General features: G+C 46.4%; 2 protein-coding genes across 2 annotated transcripts; both read right to left on the bottom strand.

Moving 5' to 3' along the window:
• Positions 1-1,096: 1,096 nt before the first annotated feature.
• Positions 1,097-3,260, bottom strand: LOC108125047 (G-protein coupled receptor Mth-like). The gene is made up of 7 exons (XM_017241057.3): positions 2,659-3,260; positions 2,458-2,602; positions 2,211-2,390; positions 1,898-2,158; positions 1,665-1,842; positions 1,415-1,609; positions 1,097-1,357 (listed from the first exon to the last, which is right to left on the bottom strand). The coding sequence occupies exons 1-7, from the start codon at positions 3,145-3,147 to the stop codon at positions 1,273-1,275; spliced, it is 1,533 nt and encodes a 510-aa protein (XP_017096546.2). The 5' UTR covers positions 3,148-3,260; the 3' UTR covers positions 1,097-1,272.
• A 14,634-nt stretch (positions 3,261-17,894) lies between these two features.
• LOC108125037 (protein Rae1) lies at positions 17,895-19,278 on the bottom strand. The gene is made up of 2 exons (XM_017241047.3): positions 18,712-19,278; positions 17,895-18,659 (listed from the first exon to the last, which is right to left on the bottom strand). The coding sequence occupies exons 1-2, from the start codon at positions 19,177-19,179 to the stop codon at positions 17,979-17,981; spliced, it is 1,149 nt and encodes a 382-aa protein (XP_017096536.3). The 5' UTR covers positions 19,180-19,278; the 3' UTR covers positions 17,895-17,978.
• Between the last annotated feature and the right edge of the window lie 753 nt (positions 19,279-20,031).

Here is a 20,031-nt window from a genome sequence, read left to right as displayed (position 1 = left end):
AGGTAAATAAAAACAAAAAGTGCAACCAAAGTGAATTCCCGGGGAGCGTTTAATCAAAATTTACCGGCGAACGCGCTTGCTGACAATGAGAAATTGCAACAAATTCGCGCTACAACGAAACCTTCTCGCGGCCTTCCTTTCTCTCTCTCGCTGGCAGAGGCTGTCTCTTACGCCCGTCAGGGCCAAGAGCCAAAAAGGCCCAAACTGGATGGCAAGGGGAGTGTCGATAGCTTTGCAAACAGAAAGCTAAAGAAATGCAGCGATCACGTATGAGGCTTCACAATAAAAACATTTGTTTACCCTTTTTTTTTGGTATTTAATATTAAAGTTTTTACTAATAAGCCATTAAAAAAATTATAGAAAATGCAATATAATTAATATTTTTTTCTTTCTTTTAGAGTATTGTATAATTCGACTATAGAAAATCCTGCGATTTGTTTGTGATTTCCCATCACTCTACTCAACTGCTGCTGTTGGGATGCTACTCGATTTCCATGCCTTTGTCTGGATATTGTTTTCAAGCTTTGGCTTCGGCTTTCGCCACTTTTTGTTTTATTTTGGCGGCCACGGATATGAAAAATGATGCCGAAACAATTTTTACAGCCCAAAGCACCGCAGGCCTAAGCCTCGCGTCCTCCTGGTGGATTCTCTGGCAGGTAAGCCGAGCGCGCCCCCACCTCCACCGTTCTCCTGCGCCCGAAATTAATTGATGGGCCCCGACGATGGGAAAACTACACTCTGGTGGGCGTGATGCAGCCGCCCCTCCCACTCCCACTCTCAACACTGCCCCAGAAGTGATCGGCAGAGTCGTGCGGCTTCTGGCCCGAAATCAATCTGGCTAAACGGTAGCAAATGGGCGGATGGATAGCGAAAAATGGGATTGGACTGGGATTGGGACGCGGATTCGTGGAGGCGTTGGAGCCTGGGAGTCAAGCTTGTTACGGATACCAATTGATGTCCAGGGAATCGATCACTTCGACATCAGGTGGGCGAAGATCGTACACGACTTTCGAATAAAGGGGAGCTTTGCATATGTTTCCTATAATTATTCGGGTTGTATAAATAATAACCTAACAGAAGCCATTAATTCATATGACTAATATAATTTAATTACTTTTTATATGAATATACTTATAAAAAATTATAGTATTGATAAGCTCATGCTTCAGTTTCAGGCAGAAGCTATATCTCGCAAAGCTGAGTCAGAGTCGAAGCCATTATAAGTACTATTCATAGTAGTTTCCGATTATTCAGGCTACACTAATAATATTCCTAGGCCGATGTCGACTCTGTAGTCCCAGTGAAAGCTTGCACCTTGGAATAATTACTGGTTCTGGCGGCTGGCTTTGATTGAAATCTAAAACCAAAACAATTATAGATTATGGACATAAATAACTTTCTTCAATACTGTTACCTCTCCTGGAGACAACGCCTGGTGGACTTTGTTGACAGAACCACCAATAAGATTATAGTTCCTTGGGAGTAGTTAATGTAGTCGCTCGGCAACAAAATCTTACTCCACAAACCGTCGTTCTCCACCAAGTAGGAAATGATCACCAGGCTCCATGACACCCCCATAACCAAAAATAGCTTAATGCAGGTTAAGAATCTAAAAAAAACGTAAAATATAGACTACGCAAAGACGGGTAGAACCTAGTACACACATTTCCATATCCGAATCGACTCCTGTCGATAAGTGCGACTCCCCCGAATCAAAAGTTTTCCTTGTCTTCATCTTGATTCTCACAATATTCCTGGCCGCATGGATGAATACGGTTATGTTGTAGGTGATCAGAATCAGTATCGGTCCATAGAGGTAGATCATGGCGCTCTTGTCCTCACCTTCAAGATCAAAGGCTGTAACTGGTGAGCTTGATAGGCAATTTTATTAACTTACTTTTGACCCAACAGTTGTAGAACCCAACGCCTGGCATCCATCTCTCGTATTCATCTCTGTCCAAAGTAAAATCCAACAGAACAATGGTTGTTGTTAGGATGGCAGGAATGCCCCATGCATATCCGCTGTACTTCAAGTACTTCTTCATGCTAGCTTTACGGTTTGTCATTGGCACGCATTTTCCAATGCTCCTCCCCACATTCCGACTGATCACGGAAAGCCAGAAGAAGGCCGATATTATAAAGAAGTAACCAAGGTAGCCTGGCAAAGGAAACTATTAGTAGGAAGTCGATTTTCGAAGCGCTGGACTAACCTGTGGGTTCACATAGCGTGTTAGTCGGTACGTGCCAAGAATCCAGGAGCTGCATAAGACTTCCTAAGCCCAAGCTCGCCATGTAGAAAGTGAGGCATACGTTGTTGAAGCTTTTAAGCATTCCTGCCAGACAGTAAATAGCGATGGTGACAATAATACAGAACAAGGACGTGCTGATTGCTGGTGTAGGTAGAAAAGTGTGTTACAACAAGTGTCATTGAGGGAGAGCCATCTTCCCTGGGCTTACCCACTGTCTTTCCCCAATCGGGACCGGTCTCTATGGCACAGTTATACGGCAGAATTCGTATGGAATCGTTCAACTTTCGGGGCTGAATGCAGTACTCCTGCTTGGAGAGGCTCTTGGTGTCGAAGAAACGCAGGAATGTTCCATTCTGGAGAAGAAGGGATTTGGGTTACAAAAACTAAGCGAATAAAGTCTCCTGCAAACCTCAAAGAGTTCTCCCTCATTTTCCTCTAGATTATACATATTTTGACAGGGCTGAGGTAGATGCCCCTGAAGAATAAAATCCTTGTGGAAGTCCAGTCTCTTCACTGAGGTCCCGCTGGTAATGTTCACATAGTGGCCGGACCACGTGTCCTCATCCAGGCCATCTGTGCACTCGCTATACTCGTCCATATACTGGTTAGGGGGACAGCACAGTCGGATGCAGGTCTTCATCTTACAGGCACAGCCTCTCCAATGACTCTTTACGGGTTCTCGTTCCCCGTCGGGCAGCAGAATGTAACTATACTCCCCCGTCTGGTTGGGGGGAATCTCCACTCCCTGGTAAAAGTAAGATCCATTTTGGGATCTCTGGCTGGATGTGAGGTTCACGGTGTCGTAGAAATGGCAGTTAGCAATGTCTGCCTTTGCTCTACGGTTTCCTAGGATCACCAATAGAGTTAGCAGGAAAGAGAGCCTAAACATTAATTCCATTTCTTCTTCTATTTACTTTCTAGGTCTTAAATAGGAACAACGTTTTCCACAGATCTCTAAAAACGAACTGAGCTTTATCCACAATTTATTAAAATGCAATATTTTCAATTTTTTCAAAGTTATGACACACTATCGCGACGCTGCCGTTCTACTACTCACTCGGCATGTGAGTCATCGTCACTTTTACTGTCTGTTAATAAATATAATAAAACAATTACATATAAGGTTGTCAAATATCTCCCTTCCGCTTTTTTGCTCTTTATTCAATGCTTTATAAAAAGTGTTACAGTGATCCGATTTAGTTGAAATATGCGCCGTTTTGTTCGATAATCCGTTTCCATCTAGACGGCAACTTCATAATACCTCCCTCGTAGAAGCCCCCCTCCTTATTTGCGAAGAACTCGGACAGCCACTTTTCACAAGCCTCTTTTGAGTTCAACTTTACACCACCAAGGGCGTTCGTCATGGACAGGAACAGGTGGTAATCACTTGGCGCTATGTCCGGGCTATATGGTGGATGCGATAAAACCTCCCATCCGAGCTCCCGTAGCTTCTGACGAGTCATCAACGAAGTGTGTGGTCTGGCGTTGTCCTGGTGGAACACTACACCCTTCCTGTTGGCCAATTCTGGACGCTTCTGGTCGATCGCCTGCTTCAAGCGGTCCAATTGTTCGCAGTAGATGGTAGAATTAAGCGTCTGGCCATATGGGAGCAGCTCATAGTGGATGATTCCCTTCCAATCCCACCAAACACACAGCAAAACCTTCCTGGCCGTCAATCCCGGCTTGGCCACTGTTTGGGACGATTCACCGGCCTTCGACCACGACCGTTTTCGTTTGATATTGTCGTATGTGATCCATTTTTCGTCGCCAGTCACCATCCGCTTCAAGAATGGGTCGAGTTCGTTCCGTTTCCGCAGCATATCGCAGGCGTTGATTCGGTCCACAAGGTTTTTTTGCGTCAAATCATGCGGCACCCAAACATCAAGCTTTTTTTTGTATCCAGCCTTCTGCAGATGGTTTAAAATGGTTTGGTGACTAACTCCCATCTCCTGGGCGATGTCACGAGAAGCCACATGCCGGTCTAACTCGATGTATTCCATGATTTGATCGGTATTTGTCGTCACAGGTCTTCCGCCGGCTGGCTTATCCATGGTGTCGTTTTCACCGGCTCTGAATCGTCGAAACCATTCCTCCGCGGTTCGAAGTGATAGAGTACCATCCCCCAAAACCCCATTAATCTCACGGAACGTTTCTCTAGCGGATTTGCCTTTAACGAAGGAAATCTTTAAAATAGCGCGAATTTCGGCGTTAGTGAACTCCATGTTTACACGTCTATAACTGGTGAACGCAATATCCAAACTAATCATGCATAGCGTCGTTTTGTAGGTTATGTCAATACCTTTTAAATTATGTATAGTGTTGCCAGATACGAGCTCTGTAGCGCTTTGTACATAGCCGCGAAATTCAAAAGACAAAAAGGCGGAAGGGAGATATTTGACAACCTTATATATTACTTAATAATTGAGCAGATAATTGAGCAGATGCATTTGACGCAGATTTCGTTTTCTAATTTATTCAAGAGTTTGATTAAAAAATCAGTAAAAACCCCGAAGCTTATAAGTACTTTATTTTGCCATAAATTGGCAGACCTAAACTGACCTGGCTAATGAAATGCAAGCCACACAGAGATAAATATCCAAGTCAATGGGCTAGCCAACAAAGAGATTGGTGCACCCAAAGCCACACTATACGACTCTATAAAGCCGGATCCCAAAAATAATGCAAACTGAGTCAACCAACAAGAAGTAAGAGACAAACTAGGCCCAGGCCGAAATTGGAAATGTGCCAGCTAAAATAAACATTTATTGAGTTGACTGCCTGACACTTCCCGCTGCGATACAGCAGGAAAATGGGAAATGGATACAACACCTGGTGGGTGACTCCACATCCACATCCACATCCAAGTCCAGCTCCAGTTTGAATTCGCAGTCCCAGTCCCCTGACGCAGTCACTCTATTAATTAAATTAAATTTCAATATAAATTCAAATGGGCAAAGCGTGCTCGCTTACGAGTTCTAATTGGGCGAGTGCGAGTCAATTAGGGAGGCAGGGTGGCAGGAGAACGGGAAAAGGCCGCCCATTGTGCCGGCCAGTAAGCCAAGATTGGAGTGGCACTGGCCAAGTGCGGTTGCGGGTGGCAAGACCTAATTGTTTATTTATGGAGAGGCCCCAACCGCCAGTCGCTTTCGCAACTCTTTCTTTCCGACTTTTCGACTTTCGAGGGAGCGGGCATGGGCATCGAATTTCATTAATCACGCAAACGCTTATCGCCTGGTCGGCAGTAGGCAGTCGTCAGTAGAAACCTCTCCCCAGACCAGAACCGGCTAGAAATACTGGCTAAAATCGTGGTCATAATTTGTCCGACTTGCTGGAAAAGCATCGCAATCGGTGTGAATGCAAAAGTGCGCCTGGCATGACCATCGGACCAGGCTAGAACCTCTCATCATCGTGCTGGCTACCTCTTCCGACCACTTTTCAGGCCCCACCTTTGATTATTGGGGGAAAATTCCGTGAAGAATGAAGATAGAAGGCCAGAACCAGCACCCGTAACTAGAGTGTGTGAAAATTCTGTAGAAGCAGTGGAATAGCCCTCGAACTTGAGTTCTCATCTAAGAGTTTAAAGCCCCTAAGTTTTTTTTTCAATGTTGATATATTTTGGCCAGAAGTTGGTGGCACTATTTACATTTTCCAGTGCTTTGTGTGGGCCATTACAATCACTTAGACCGATAGTGGGTGGCCCCCCGGACACATTGAACTCTGCCTTCCGCCCACTCTCTGACTCTAAATTAAGATACTATCAAGGATCTGACAGTCGTAACTTATGTCATTTATGTTTGCTGTTATCTGAAGGCCCGCCCACTCCGACTGGCCCTCTTTGTGAATGGAAGATTGCCTCGGGAAGTGAACAGTCTCCAGTCTCCAGCCAGACAACCTGGCAGACACTCGGCTCTCCTTCTTTCGGCCATATTAGCAAGGCAAATTTCCCAAAAGGCGCTGGTAGAGCTCTCGCCGGAGCCTCAGCCAGAGCCAGAGCCAGAGACCAGGCGATGCGCCAACAAGTATGCAATACAATCTTGAAACTCGAATAACGGAAATAAAAATTATGAGACTGGAATATTTTAGCGCTGGCAATTTGCATAAGAAAAACGTTAGGAGAGCGCAAAGGAACTCCGGCCGGAGAAGTGGCCACAAGATTGGACGCCATTCGACGAAAATTTGTTGGTTTTTTGTTGGTTTTTTTGGGGGGGGGGGGAGGCTCGGTGGTTAGGACGGGATGGTCCAACATAGCACGTGCCTAGTCATCCTACGCCTCCAACGGCCGCCGTGCAGTTTATTGTTGTTTGGGCGTTGTAATTGATAAGTTAATTTACATTTTTATTGAATGGCCCAGGCAATTGTTGTGACTTGTCGCCGTGCTCTTTGTCACGAAGGTCACGGTGCTTTGCATATTTTTCGACAGGACCACCCCCTCAAAGGACTCCCCATTTTCATGCATACGGAAATAAAAATGCTTTATATGACGCGGTTCCGTGGGTGAGTTAATAAAACGAATTTGTGGCTTATGTTCCTAACAAGTCGGCCGTGCTCAGTGCTCAATTGTGTGTAAACCGGGCCGAGGCCCTGGAATTGATAAATTGGCCTAAACAGGGTCAGAAGTCAGAGTCAAATCAGTTAAAGTAAGAGATCAGTGAGGGGATGGAAATCAGAAATGGATAAATATTACTTTTAAGAGCAGCGCTCGGCCATTTTATTTTGCTTTTCCCATTTGCACTTTTATTGTTATTCCTGGGCTCTGGCTTTCGACCGGGTCGAGTGGCTGTACAAAGAATCGAGAATGTATCCGTTTCATGTTCCATCGCCCGGTCGTGCATGAAAAGTTAACGAGAATTGATGTTCCATGTTTCCAAGGCAAAACAAAGCATAAATTTCTCAGTTGCTGGCCGGCTGGAGCTGATGTTGGAGCTGCCGCTGCTGCGGCTCTGTGGCAACTGCAACACTGTCGATATCGGACTTGGGCCAAGTACATTGTGCACATTCGTGGAAGGTACCCGACCCCATTCATAGTAGTGCTCCGCAGAGCTACCCTTGGCCAGCGACGACGACGCGACGTTGCATAAATTTTCGACAACGAATTCAATTTGCGTAACGCATGCGGATGGGTCCCGAAATGGGAAACGGGTTGAGAATGGATTGGGATCTGGTTATTTGTGCCATGCCAGGGCCGGCAGGGCAGGGGGTCAAGTGAAATGGTCCCAGCCATGGCTCCTTTTAGCCAACTTACGCTGAACCATATTACTCCAGATATTACTGTTTGTTTGGTTATCCATTAGACTTTAGAGGGAATAAGCTACGAGCTTGTAAGTAGATATCAGCTTCAGAAGGATTACGATAGATTCACTTTCATCTCCCTCTCAATCCCGCCTCCATAACTCCGTTTTGGCGCAATCAGTGTCGCGCCTAATCCGAGGAGACCCGCCTCTGCGGGCCTCTGGCTGCATGCAAATCACCTCGTTGACTTGCACCCACTCTGGGTGGGCCAAAACGGGCCAACTGCCGCCAGGAGACACATACTGAGATGCAGATTGGAACAGAGACTGGGACTTGGGCGGGTAGTGGATTAGCGCAGAGTCTCTTCTGATTTCAAGTTGATGAATTGCAGTTTCGGGCTGGCATTGTGATTCTCCTTTAACTAACAGACACACAACGTTGGAATTCATGATCTTGTGGCGGTTATATTTCCATCGATTACTACAATTACAATTAACTGGCACTCTGGAAAACGAAAACCTCTAATTTCATCAGGACAAAGCACTTCATCCGATCGGGCAGACACATTGACAGGACACACGTATGAATTACGGAACACAAAGGCCGCCGATGACTTGTTTCAATCCGATTATGTTTCTAGCCCTCCAACTCTGAATGGCAGCTGGACAATTTACACCACATTGAACCCGATATTTGTGCAACTCATTTCCATAATTTGCATCAAATATTTATAGCGTACTCTGTGCAACTGCTAGCTATCCGGGGCCGTGCGGGAAGCAAACAAAAGCTGCAAAAACCCAATTAAATTGCAATCAGGCGCGGCTGTGGCTGTGGCTGCGGCGAGGCCCTGCCTCAATTAGCCGCTGTCCCAGTTGGAAACCGATCCGATCTAGTCGCTAACGGATCCAGAATGGGACTGAAAGTCACTAACTGCCTCTGTATCTGCGTCTGGGGAGGCAGCTGCCGCCACTGCCACCGCCGATGCCACTGATGCCACTGCTGCCGCGAACCAAATGCGTCAATTGAGCGCTAACAAAGATAAATGGCTGAAGCCACAAAATTGATTTGGTTGACAGATGAATTGTGGACTCGGCTCTAGCCCCAACCCCCCTTGGTTCTGCAACAATAAGTGCAACACGAACTGCCACTGTTGCCGATCAATGGGAATAAAATCAAAAGCATATTTCTCAATCATTCATTCAATGGCGGAAAATATTCCGAAATAAATGGCAAATTCAAGAGGCAGCAGTAGGCTTTTGAGGCGGTTGCGAGGGGCGTGGCTGCATCAGTGGAATATCGAATGAAGCACTTAAATGCGTTTCGGGCCGACTCGCAACTCACAGGCTTGGATGATGACCGACGACGCGTCGGTTCGACTGCCAAATGCAATTACGCATACGCCATGGTGGCCCGGAGAAGCCAGGCGGGGGGCGGCACTGGCTGCTGGCACTGAACTGGCTACTGCCAATTGACACTTTGACGCATAAATCAACTTTATTGTTTATTGATTTTTGTGTTTGCTCCGCGTGTTTTTGTGTCATTTTATTAAATCTTTGTTGCCCCAATCTGGCTCGCAAACTGGCGTGCGGTGTGCCCCTCGAAGCCAGCATCCATCGTCCATCGCCCAGAATTCAGTTTTCAGTTTCTGTTTGCCATTTATTTATTTGAATTTATGCGATTTAAATGAAATTGGTCCATTGTTTGGTGTGTCGTGTCGGGCATCATTCAGGACAATCAATGCATCAATATGCAGTTTCTGCCGGACATGTTCAACAATTCATAAATCGATTAAAGATGTTTTATTTTCTGTTTTGTGGAGCCACTTGGAGCCATTGTGTTGCATTGCGCAACATTCGAAACATGTGCTGGGGGAGGTGGGTGTCAGACCATAATAAATATAAAAGGTTCTGGCCAGCTATCCTAATGAAATCTGTTTTGGGGATTTACGATCGATCCACAATACACTGAGTGGCGCTTTGACAGAATGCATTTGATTAAATGGCGACAAATAAATTATAAATAATGATTCATGGCATCAACACTTCAAATGGCTTAGTGGCTTAGTGCAGAGTGTTTTTTAATATTGAACTGTAAATAGTTGCAAACCCCATCCCGGCTGAAATCATTCAGTTATTCAATCACAGCCCAGCCAAAACGAATTCATGACTCCGGCCGTAAAGTCAACCGGAAAAGCTTTTGAAACATAATGGAAATTCCGCAGAAACTTTGCAGCAACACTGACGCAACTGTCAAAGCCCCCAAAACTTTGTCCTGGGCCAGGACGAAAGTGGCACAGCTATTGATAGGAGCACTGAGGCAGTCCTAGACCCGACTTCCATACAAATTAAAATTTAAATGAGCTGCCTGCCCGCTGCCATCCGCCTGCTCGAGTCCTGGCAAGGACCCATCTCTCCCTATTGACACGTGACAAAGTTGAGCTGCCAATAAAATACTAACAAACATCCAGGGGGGGAAAACAGAGACCCTGGCCCCCAGGATCTAGGCATCAGAATCAAGTGACCTCGCCCCGAAGGCGTAAAATGTTCGAAACAATTTCAATAACCGTTTCCTGATTGCAGGGGACGGGCAAGTCTGCCCCCAAGAGGGTGGTGGCCTAAAGTGAAGAAAAAGCTAATAGAGAAAGCAGCTGGAAGCTGGGAGCTGATGCGCCGAATAAAATGCTGAATTTAATTGAAAAAACGACGCGGCGACGAAATCGATTTCATTCTGGCTTCCGTTTGGAAACTGGGTCTCCAGTTCTATTTGTAAACAGGCTGGGTAATTGAAAATGCCGCAGGTCTAAATAATTAATTGCGTTTCTCTCCCTATAACTGAATAACTATATAGTATGTGTGTTCGAATACATGCGGAGGATAAAGTTTTCAATTGAGAGAAACTATCGCAGCTGTGGGGATTTTCCCTTCGCTTCCTGGAGACATTCAACTAAATCTGTTGTGCTAATATGACACAGCTACGCAGCTTTTCCGAGCCCGGAAAATACCTGAAACACACCACCTCCTGGCCTGCCATTCCACCTAGTGACTGGCGGTTCCGTTCGCATGTTTTGGTTTTAATCTGCGACAGAGCATTAACTTTGCGACGCAGCACGTAAATGGCTTCACTCCCAGCTTCAGATGCCCCGAGGTCAGGGCGATGATGTTGCAACTAGCAGAGTTCTGCCTCCAAACTCGAACCCTCACCCTCACCCAACTCAACGCACTCGCCCCACCTTGCTGACAGAAGCTTAGAGTTCGCTTTCCGGGCGACATTTTATGGGAATTTTTTCAGGGCTTCGGGTGGTGGGGCCAGGGTCCTGGCCAAAGGACAAGCTGGACATGTCAGTGCGCCATATTGAGTCTGGCCTGTGAGCTGCTTAGGTTATTGGGCGGAAGTTTAGCGCCAATTGGTGACAGGAACCAAAAATGTTCCAAATAGCTCTCTCTGGAGGGTATACCCGAAAACTATCATAATGATTGGAATAGTAGCTCCTCTAGGGAGTTCCTACATATGCATCTGTTAAATAAACTTTTCAACCGACACTCTGGCACCTCAACAAAGCAATTTAAGAGTCATGGAAGCCCCAAGAGCACCTGAAGGAACACCTTCTTCACCGACCAAGTTATCTGTCAGTATCTTCATTTATTTTGTTGCACATTAGCTGCAGATAGAGATGTTCCAACTGGGATGGAGGGGCCTTGACTTGGCCACTTTCGAGCCAGCCACATGTGGCCCCCTCGGGCGGTTAGCAGCTCCTCCCTCCTATTCTGGCTGTTTAAATTTTTAAGCTTAGCAGTAAATTGGTCAATCTAAAAGTTTGCCAAACAGGTAAGGTGAGGAGCTCAGATTTGATTGGAAGTTCTGTTGTCCAAAGATTGATTTTAAGGACTTTCCGACGAAAGATATAGTAATATCCCATATAACTTTTAGAGATGGTCCTGCGACCTGTCCTTCCTTAGGCACTTTCATGCCAGATTTCAGATTCTGTTTTTGGCAAAAGTTGGCCAATTACAAGAACACGCCAAATGGCCTCTGTAACTCGTTTGCAGCTCAGCCCGGATGGAAAGGCGCTAAAAAACACATTAAAATTAATTATGAGAAACACTCGACGCCATTTGCAAAAATTGTTGCTGGAGCGGGGGGGCATGTGGATACTTTTTTGTAGCCGCGTTTTTTTGGCAAACGAAATGAATCCATATGTGCTGGATGCTGGATGCCAGGATACTCTCTCCCTTCTAGTACGCCTCTGGTCCTGTCTCTCTCTGTGTGTGTCTCTGCTCTCTTTCTCACTTCAAAGTTAATTATGTTGACATAGTCAGTTTCAGTAATTTCTTTCTTTTCAACCCTTTTATTAAAATGAGGGGCGGTTGCAGTATTTTCCGTGTGCTTCCCCGCTTTTTTTGTGCTTCTGCGACAACCTCGCACCGAAGGGGCTCGCACAGCAGTTATTAAGAATTCATGCCACACCCAGAGTTCCACAAAGACGCCCACGGGTGGGCGGGTAATGGGTGGGTGGAAAATTGTGGGAGGGCCAGATCGGACGACTGCCAAGTTACTCAAATTAATTAAGTTTCGCCTTTGCCAACATCAAGCATACGCCCCATTGCGCGACCGCCCACAATCATACCTACCTAGTGCCCTTTCCCCCCACCCCCTAAACCTTGTGGCTGCAGGGTCTGCGGAGCTTTTAAATTTTTCAAGTGACATTCGCCAGACTTGGCTCCGTGTCACCATGTCTCCATGTCTCATATTTTCTAACCGCAGTCGCCTTCAGTTCCAGCAGCAGCGGTGCCCCCTGCTGGCCGGAGCGGGAGCCACTTGCCAACGCGTGGGTACGAGTGCGGTGTGTAGTCTTTTTTTTTTAAATTTAAAATTAATTGCTTTGGCGAAATTTTAATTATTAAAAAACTATTGATGGAAGTAAAGTTGCAGCTGCAGAAAAAAAAGGAAACGAAAACGAATCGAAACTCCACAATGGACTCAACTTTTCCACTTTTCACCATCCCCTCTGGAAAGTTTTGACTTTAAAAAGCTTTTTCCGAAAGTTATAGAAATTGATGGATCTGCCATGGAAGAAGAAGAAGATGAAGAGAGGAATAGAAATACAGTGGGGAGTCCCTGAAATGGTTCTACTAAGGGACATGCTTTTTAAAGCTTGTAGTGGGGTTTAACTAAGAGCTCTGTAAAATTTATTTTATTTAATAGATAATATAAGTTGTTTTAGCCACCTTGTCCTTTACAGTCAATACTTCTCCAATGCCGCCTTTGATGGCTTTGTCATGTTCCGCGAGGGGCACGTCCCGTTCGTATCTGGACCTGCAATTAGCTGCGAATAAAATAAAATTCCTGCCCGCTGCACTGACAACATTTACCCAAATTAGCCACTAAACACAGAAATTAAGAAAACAAAAAAGCCAGAGAGAGACCAACACCATTAAGCCAGTTAATTGGGCGCAGCCGAGAAGGAAATCCAACGCCATATTAGAGCCCATGATGGCGATGATGGTGCCAATTATGCATACACATGGGCTCCACAGTGGCTCCACTGGTGGGTTGGGTGAGCGCCAGCGACGAGGGCGGCGAGGGTCATCTGCACGTGCGGCCCACAACGTGGGGCAGCTGCAAAATTCAATTTGGCTATGCGCAAAAAATTAGCAACAATTTCCTAAAAATACAAAACTTAGGGGCTGGGGCATGCCCCACAGACACCGCCACCAAAGGCAGAAACAACAAACAAAAGCGACAAAAGGCACGCAATATAATTGAGTGGAGGATGTGGGTGCGAATGAGAGGGCAGAGGCTCGGCGAAAGAGACAGCAGGCCCAGAAAGAGTGTGACGGCACGCGCCATGGAAATGGCTAGAAAATGCATACCTTGTTAACGCCCAATGGATACTATTATGGTTTTTTAGAAAAAACATTTTTAAAATATATTAAAAAATTTTAAATATATAAGTATAAGCCTTTTTTAAACTCTGTCTTGTTTTTTCAAAAATTGTATTTCTAAAAGAAGCGCATTCTCTAGTCTTGACCGTTTATTTTGGCCAACTCATTTATCCTTTCATTACTCGGTTCTGGCCACTGCTGGCCGGCCAATTCCAATTGCAATTGCAATTCTGCTTTTGTTTTAAAAACTGTTTTCAGTTTCTGCCATTTGTTGCTGCCGTTACAGTTTCCAACATTTGTTAACGAATTTGTTTGCTTGTTGAACATTCAGAGCGTTCCACAGTGTGTGTTTTTATTTTTTTTTATTTTTGCAAATGACGTGGCAGCCTGCCGAGCAAAGGCTTCGCCAGGCACGCACATCCCACCCACTCACCCATTCCGTGCCTCGCCCGCTGCCTGTGCAACGCGTTTAAAAAACAATCAATTTTAATTTCAATTTAAATTAGTTGCCACTGCCTCTCCCTTCAGCCTCGGATGCCACTGCAACATTAAATTATTTTTGCTCATTTGTGCCGCTGCCCTATTGTTTAATTTTATTTAAAATTGTTGGAATTCTAACCGAATTGCGAAAGTTTTAAATTCATTAATATTTGAAATGCCCATTATGTGGCATAGTTTGGCAATAAAAACAAATGCAACTCTGTATGCATTTGAAATGCGATTTCATTTCTAACATTGTTTTGTTTTAGCGGAATTACTAAGCATAATTAAATAAAAAAGAGCTGCCATTTTATGTTTCTGAATTTATAATTTCCCATGTGCTTGTTGCAAAAAGTTAAGCCTGAAAAACCTGGCCGTTTCGGCCCTAATTCGATTCGAGGATCAAGTGTTAAGCTTGGCCCGAAAACCCAAATCAATCTCACGCACGCACTGGGCGACTGCCAGATACAAATGTATCTGCCGCTGGCGCTAAACTACTTAACAGCAAATTTTGCGTAATTTACGTTCTAACCGAGGAGAACAGATGGCATTCCAAGGAGCAGAAGGAGCAGCCGGCACACCCGGTTCATGTATCTGTGTGTTCGGGTATCTCGGTCTTGGGGTATCCGAGGGATACTCGTACAATCGACAGGCTTGTTGCGGCTGCAGCCACAAACATGTGTTCCCTTGAGCAAGAGGAAACTTTCGGAAGGCGGTCTTTCGGTTTGGGGATAAATTATAGGGTGCCTCCTACCCGACAGTGTGTATCTTTGTATCCGCACATCCACATCCTCCGTCCTTAGTCCACATTTGCGTATCTGCGGTTGCGTGGTCTTGGCCTGTATGTAGTCTGTGTAGCCTCGGAGTCGAATCAAAGCATTTAATGGCGCTTTTAATCTTGTTAATCGCCCCTTCTTGGCCGGGCTGAGATTTTCAGATAGTTTCGACCGCTTCTGGGGGGCGTGGATTGAGAAAATTGCCACGCAACGGACGGATATTCGTAGTTAAGTTGTGATAAGCCCTAAAGGTTTAGCGCTGACCGACCGTCCGACAAAGAAATTCCCAAATTCCGAATTTGTTGCATACTTGCGGGCGTCTTTAATCAATCCCCATAAAAAGGAGACTCTTTAATTCTGGGGTACTTTGGACAGAAGGAAACTTGAGTTAATACCAGGACGAACGCCAGGGGAATAAAACGAAATCGTTTTATCCACTTTAGCGTCCGTCAAGGACAATTTTGACATGTTCAAATCCTTTTTACTGAGAGAGACAGAGTCCCCTTTCGCGCAGAATGAATATTATTTCTTTATGCAAATTTTCTCCAAGCTCCGAGCTGCCACTTGTTGGGTGCCAAAGGCAGGGGCACTCTGGGAGGGCCCTGCCCCTCAGAACCTACCGCCTTGGTCGCCTCTTTTGCCCATTTGCGTGATATTTTGTTGAGCAAGACAAATGATTTCCATTTAATTTATTTTCACTGCTCCGTCCGCCCGGCCCAACCCGGCCCGGCTCCGAGGCTCGTGGCGGGAAAAGGATTTAGCTGAATAAATTATAGGTTGGAATTGTTATATCTAAGATGGTGGGGTGTTCGGGGATTGCCGAAGACAAGTGCAAATAAAATAAGGGCCAAGCCTCTGACAAATGTTGGCCAAAATCGAGGAAACTGTGTGCAGCCAGCGATACTCCCCAAAATGTATTACTACTTTCTGCTCTTCCCGGTCTTTTTCAACTTTCATTTATGGGAGATACTTTAAGAAACAGTTTCCAACTAAATGGGGACGAAATAAGCGATAAACTTTGACTTCATTCCTCATATACCTTTTCTTGTCCATTTTTTTTGCCAGCCACTCTTTAAGCCCGTAAATCTGCCTGGCTGCATTAATTAGCCTGCAGAGAGAACTTTGGCCATAGCTGGTATTTGGAGCTTAGGCAAACACGGCCAGCTGGTCACCTCCACCTGGAGTCTGCCCCTCCAGACACACGTGGCGGCGAATCACCGTCCGCTTGCCTGCCCTCTCACTGCACCGGGCCAGTGAAATTTCACACTTTGTCGCTTTGCATATGGGCACGTAAGTGGCAGTTGGCAGCATGAGGCATGAGGCATGGGGCATGGAGCATGTAGCACAGCGAAGGGGAGAGCCGAAGAGGAGCGGATATGGCAAGGGCACTGGAGGCGATTACAAACGCGCCGACTTGTAAATGGCAAGCAACGTGCTGGCTGGGTGCGACTTTGGCGCTGGATTTGGCTTTCGGTTCTGGATGGGAGTCTGGTTCTGAATCTGAATCTGGATCTGGCATCGCGTGCCGGTCTCGCGATAATGAAACCGAAAGGCAGTCTGCGAACCATGAGCTTTGAGTTCTGAAAAAGTAGCAACCTGGCACTGAGGCAGGAATGGGATGTCCTCGAAAGGAAAGTTGCCAAAAAAGAGGAGGAAGACATTAAACTTTAAAACATGTTTATTAAACATTAAAGCCCTAAAAATATCAAGTCCATTGGGAAGTTATTAATTCATTAGACAGGTTAGCAAGACTCCTGAATTACTATCCTGAACCATTCTTTGATTAAATCTAAAATAAATGTAGTTGTCGCTTCCATAAAAATCACACTCTTTACAAAAAATAAAAAATGAAATTGGAACCCAACTCAACCGGATGCTGTAATCGGTTTTGCAATCGTTCTGCCCTTTCAAACCGGCCGGGACTAATCAAGTGCGAATCCTTTTGGCCAACTGGAATGTTTCTGACTCCTTTGGCGTGCTGCCTGCCATCCATAAGGCGGCGGGGACGATGGGAGCACGGCAGTGAAGCTAGCGATGCGTGTAACTTTTTCAATTAATTTGGCTAAGCTTGAGAGAAGTTTTGAGTTGTGCCTTCTGGGTTCCGAGCTGAGCTTGGCTGAGACATGGATATCCTCCTGCTCCTGCTCCTGCTGATGCTGCTGCGACCGAACTCCGGCTCTTCTATTTACGGCTGAGTTATTTCAAAAATGTTTTGCATATCAGATTGAGTCTCTGGATCTCTCTGGCGTGGTGGTATAAGCTCGAACCATAGTCGCAGCATGGCAGCCTCGGGGCGGCACTTAAACGCCTTCGTTTTAATTTAATAAGAGCTTGCCAGGCGAGCTGATTCAACTGGTAACTGGTAACTGGTAGCTGCTGCTCTGCATCCCAAATGAATCGGGTGGAATAAAAAAAGAGTCCGCGATAGCTCCACCACCGCCTCCGCCTCGGCCGCAGCCTCCGCGAGCCAACTCTGACTTCGCTGCATGTCAAATTTGAATTTAGCTGCATTTTTACAACTGTTGCAAAGTCTCTTTCAACTTGAGCTTGAGCTCCGGAATCTACCGCTGGCTGGCTGCTGGATGGCTAACCCACTCCCCACTGGTTGTGGCAATCGCATGTGAGCCAACTCAGACAGTTGGCAATTTGCATAAATTTAGATTAGTGACATCTGACGTGAGTCTCTGATATGCAGCATGAAAATGGTATTAAGTGGAGGGATCTCTCCTGCCACTGGATGGGTCGTCGTTCGGGGGCGATTGCCACCTCCTAATTCTCCGGCCAGATAACCCACCGACGCCGACACCGACTCCAACGACTTCTGCTCTCCACTGACTCTGCGACAATGGGATATGATTTATGGAGTGCACTCCACAGCCTCCCCCCCCCCCCCCCCCCCCCCCCAAGACAAAGACGGGGCAGCAGCTCAAGTGGAAAATTAATCTCGTGCAAGCTCATTATGAGCATTAGTTTCGACTGTTTGTTAATTGTCGCCAAAATGCCAAGCTGGGAAACTGGCAAACTGGCAAACGGGAAGCGGAAAACGGGAAACAGGCTGCCAGCAGGTTCGGCTTCAGGAAGCCGGCGTAAGCTGCATATGGAATTGGCTGTCATATTTCAATCAAACTTGAGCCGACACAAAGCTAACCTAATTGCGATCAGTAATGGGGTGGCAATTGCGGCTTTCGGGGTTGCAACTAGCAAGCTGAGCAATAAACTCCAAGATTTAATTAAGAAATCCTATTTAGAAAGAGCCATTAAATGTACAAGATTATAAATAGAATCGACAAATTTGTAGTTCGAAATCATAGCCAAGGTAAATCTATACTAATTTTTAAAAAAAGTATCCAAAAAATTATTCACTAATACCTTACACTAAGTTCCCCGTCTGATTCCGTTCGTCGGTATTTGCGATGCCTTACGTGCTCCACTGATTTGAGGAATATCTGCGGAGTAAAATTGGGGTCGAAGTAGTCGTGCCCCATGCACCAGTCGTAGCCCACAGCATAGGCGAACATATCGCCCTTCCCGTTGAAGGTGCACTTAGTGAGGGACATGTCGGATACGGATCTCTGCTTGATCAGGCGCCGGTTGTTGTAGTCCCAGAATTTATACTGGCCGTTCGATCCCGCCGTGGCTAAGACGTGAGTCCCGGGCTGGAAGCTGAGGTCGTTGACCGCGAACACGTCATTTTTTTCGTTGTGATCGACGTCCACGTGGCACTTCATCATGAAATCCCTGTTTTGGCTATTTAACAGGTTCTGGAAACTCACCCGGCCGTCGATTCGGCTCAGGGCCCATCCCATCCCGCCTTCGTCTTGACCAGCGTTGTAGATGGCCAGTGAACGCACTTGGTTGCTCAGAGTACCGCAGCGCGGCACCTTGAACCGACCCTTCTCTACGGGACCGTTCTCCAGGGAGATGGCTATGACTGAGCTGTCGGCGCAGGCCACCACCGCCAGAGGGTGGCGCACATCCGCCGCATAGCTACGCTCCGGAAGTTGAAGGCTGGCGACCATCGCCGACATCCGAGGATCCCAAAACTGCAACAGATAATGGCTACATAACTGATTCTAGGCACAGCAGCCAGCTTACCTTGACCGTCTTGTCCCAGGAGGTGGTCATCAGGTAGGAGGACCCCGATCCCGTCACCGAGTGGCAGCTACGCACTCCCTTACTGTGGCGGCCCAGCTGCAGCACCTTGTCCGTCATCAGATCCCACGTCACGACATTCCCCTCGCAGTCGCCCACGTGGATCCCCGTGCCATCGTCGCTCCAGGACGTGTCCAGAGGAGGACTATTCAGCTTCGTCATGGCCTTTGGAACGGCCTCGCACTTTTCCTGATCGATGCGCCAAAATCGAACCGTCCCGTCCCAGCTAGCAGCTGACAGTCCCAGAAAGGAACAGGAGGGCCCGGAGAACTCCAGAGCACTCACGGAGTCCGTGGGCGCCCCGCCGAGTTCGTAGTCTTTGACCTCATCGCCGAACTTCTTGGACCTCGTGGAGAGCCGAAAGCCGCCGCCGTCGCTGAAAGGATTGAAGCCTTTGTAGATATTATTCATTACAATTTTGTAAAATATATTATACAAAAAAATTTGAGTTTTTTATAAAAAATATGTTGTGATGAGTAGTCTGTGTGTTCGGAATTTCATATTACCCAGTGGTTGCTGTGGTGCGGATTCTAGTTCACATCTCTCATGGCTTAATTGTTTGAAAAACCTCAGCATTTGGTGCGTGGGATTATCAAGTGTGTATGCTGATTCCAAAACTAACCCAGTCGTGTTTTCAAATCCCACCCACTCTGCAAAATAAAAGCCCTCCAACCGTTTGTCTGTCCTTTGTTTTCGGGGATTTTGTGGGGCAGCTGGAGCACTCGCAGCTCGCCGAACAATGAACGAAAAATAAAAAATAAAAGCGGGGAACCGACACAATTCCCCAGCCAATATGCGAACGAGAATTTCAATAAAATGAACAGCAAACCAAACAGTTGAAGGTCCTTGTTGGCACACATACAGACACACACATATACAGACACGGCAAGGACGTGCAATCCCAGCGAAACGTGCAAATATTTTAACTAAAATGGCGAGTGCGAGTGCGAGTTACTTTTATCTGCTTTGGCGCAAAAATACGAATCAGTGTGTGTCTGTGTGCGTGTAACCAACATGCCACGCCCCGTGCCCCATGCCTCCCTCTACCCACAGACACACACAAACACACACGAGAGTACTGGCGCTGTTTTTCAGTCAACATAATTTAACTACTTTTATGGGCAAAGTAATACGCCGCTAGTGGCGGGAGTGTGGGGCATGCCCCACAAGCCACCCAGTCTCTGATGTTTGCCCCACGTGTTTCAGGTTTAAATTCGAGCATTTTCTTTCATCTCACGCGTCTCGTGTGCAACATTCACAATG

Source organism: Drosophila bipectinata, chromosome 2R, assembly GCF_030179905.1.
Source record: "Drosophila bipectinata strain 14024-0381.07 chromosome 2R, DbipHiC1v2, whole genome shotgun sequence".
Taxonomy (NCBI): Eukaryota; Metazoa; Arthropoda; class Insecta; order Diptera; family Drosophilidae; genus Drosophila; species Drosophila bipectinata.
Note: the sequence above shows the minus strand (reverse complement) of the source record. Positions and strands in the feature narration are given on the sequence as shown.

Excerpts from the sequence above, each read along its gene's own strand:
- LOC108125047 (XM_017241057.3), bottom strand. The coding sequence starts at position 3,147 with ATGGAATTAATGTTTAGGCTCTCTTTCCTGCTAACTCTATTGGTGATC. Across the intron at positions 2,159-2,210 it reads CACGCTATGTGAACCCACAG|GCTACCTTGGTTACTTCTTT; the intron begins GTTAGTCCAGCG and ends TTCCTTTGCCAG. Across the intron at positions 1,610-1,664 it reads GTCGATTCGGATATGGAAAT|ATTCTTAACCTGCATTAAGC; the intron begins GTGTGTACTAGG and ends CGTTTTTTTTAG.
- LOC108125037 (XM_017241047.3), bottom strand. The coding sequence starts at position 19,179 with ATGAATAATATCTACAAAGGCTTCAATCCTTTCAGCGACGGCGGCGGC. Across the intron at positions 18,660-18,711 it reads CCTGGGACAAGACGGTCAAG|TTTTGGGATCCTCGGATGTC; the intron begins GTAAGCTGGCTG and ends TATCTGTTGCAG.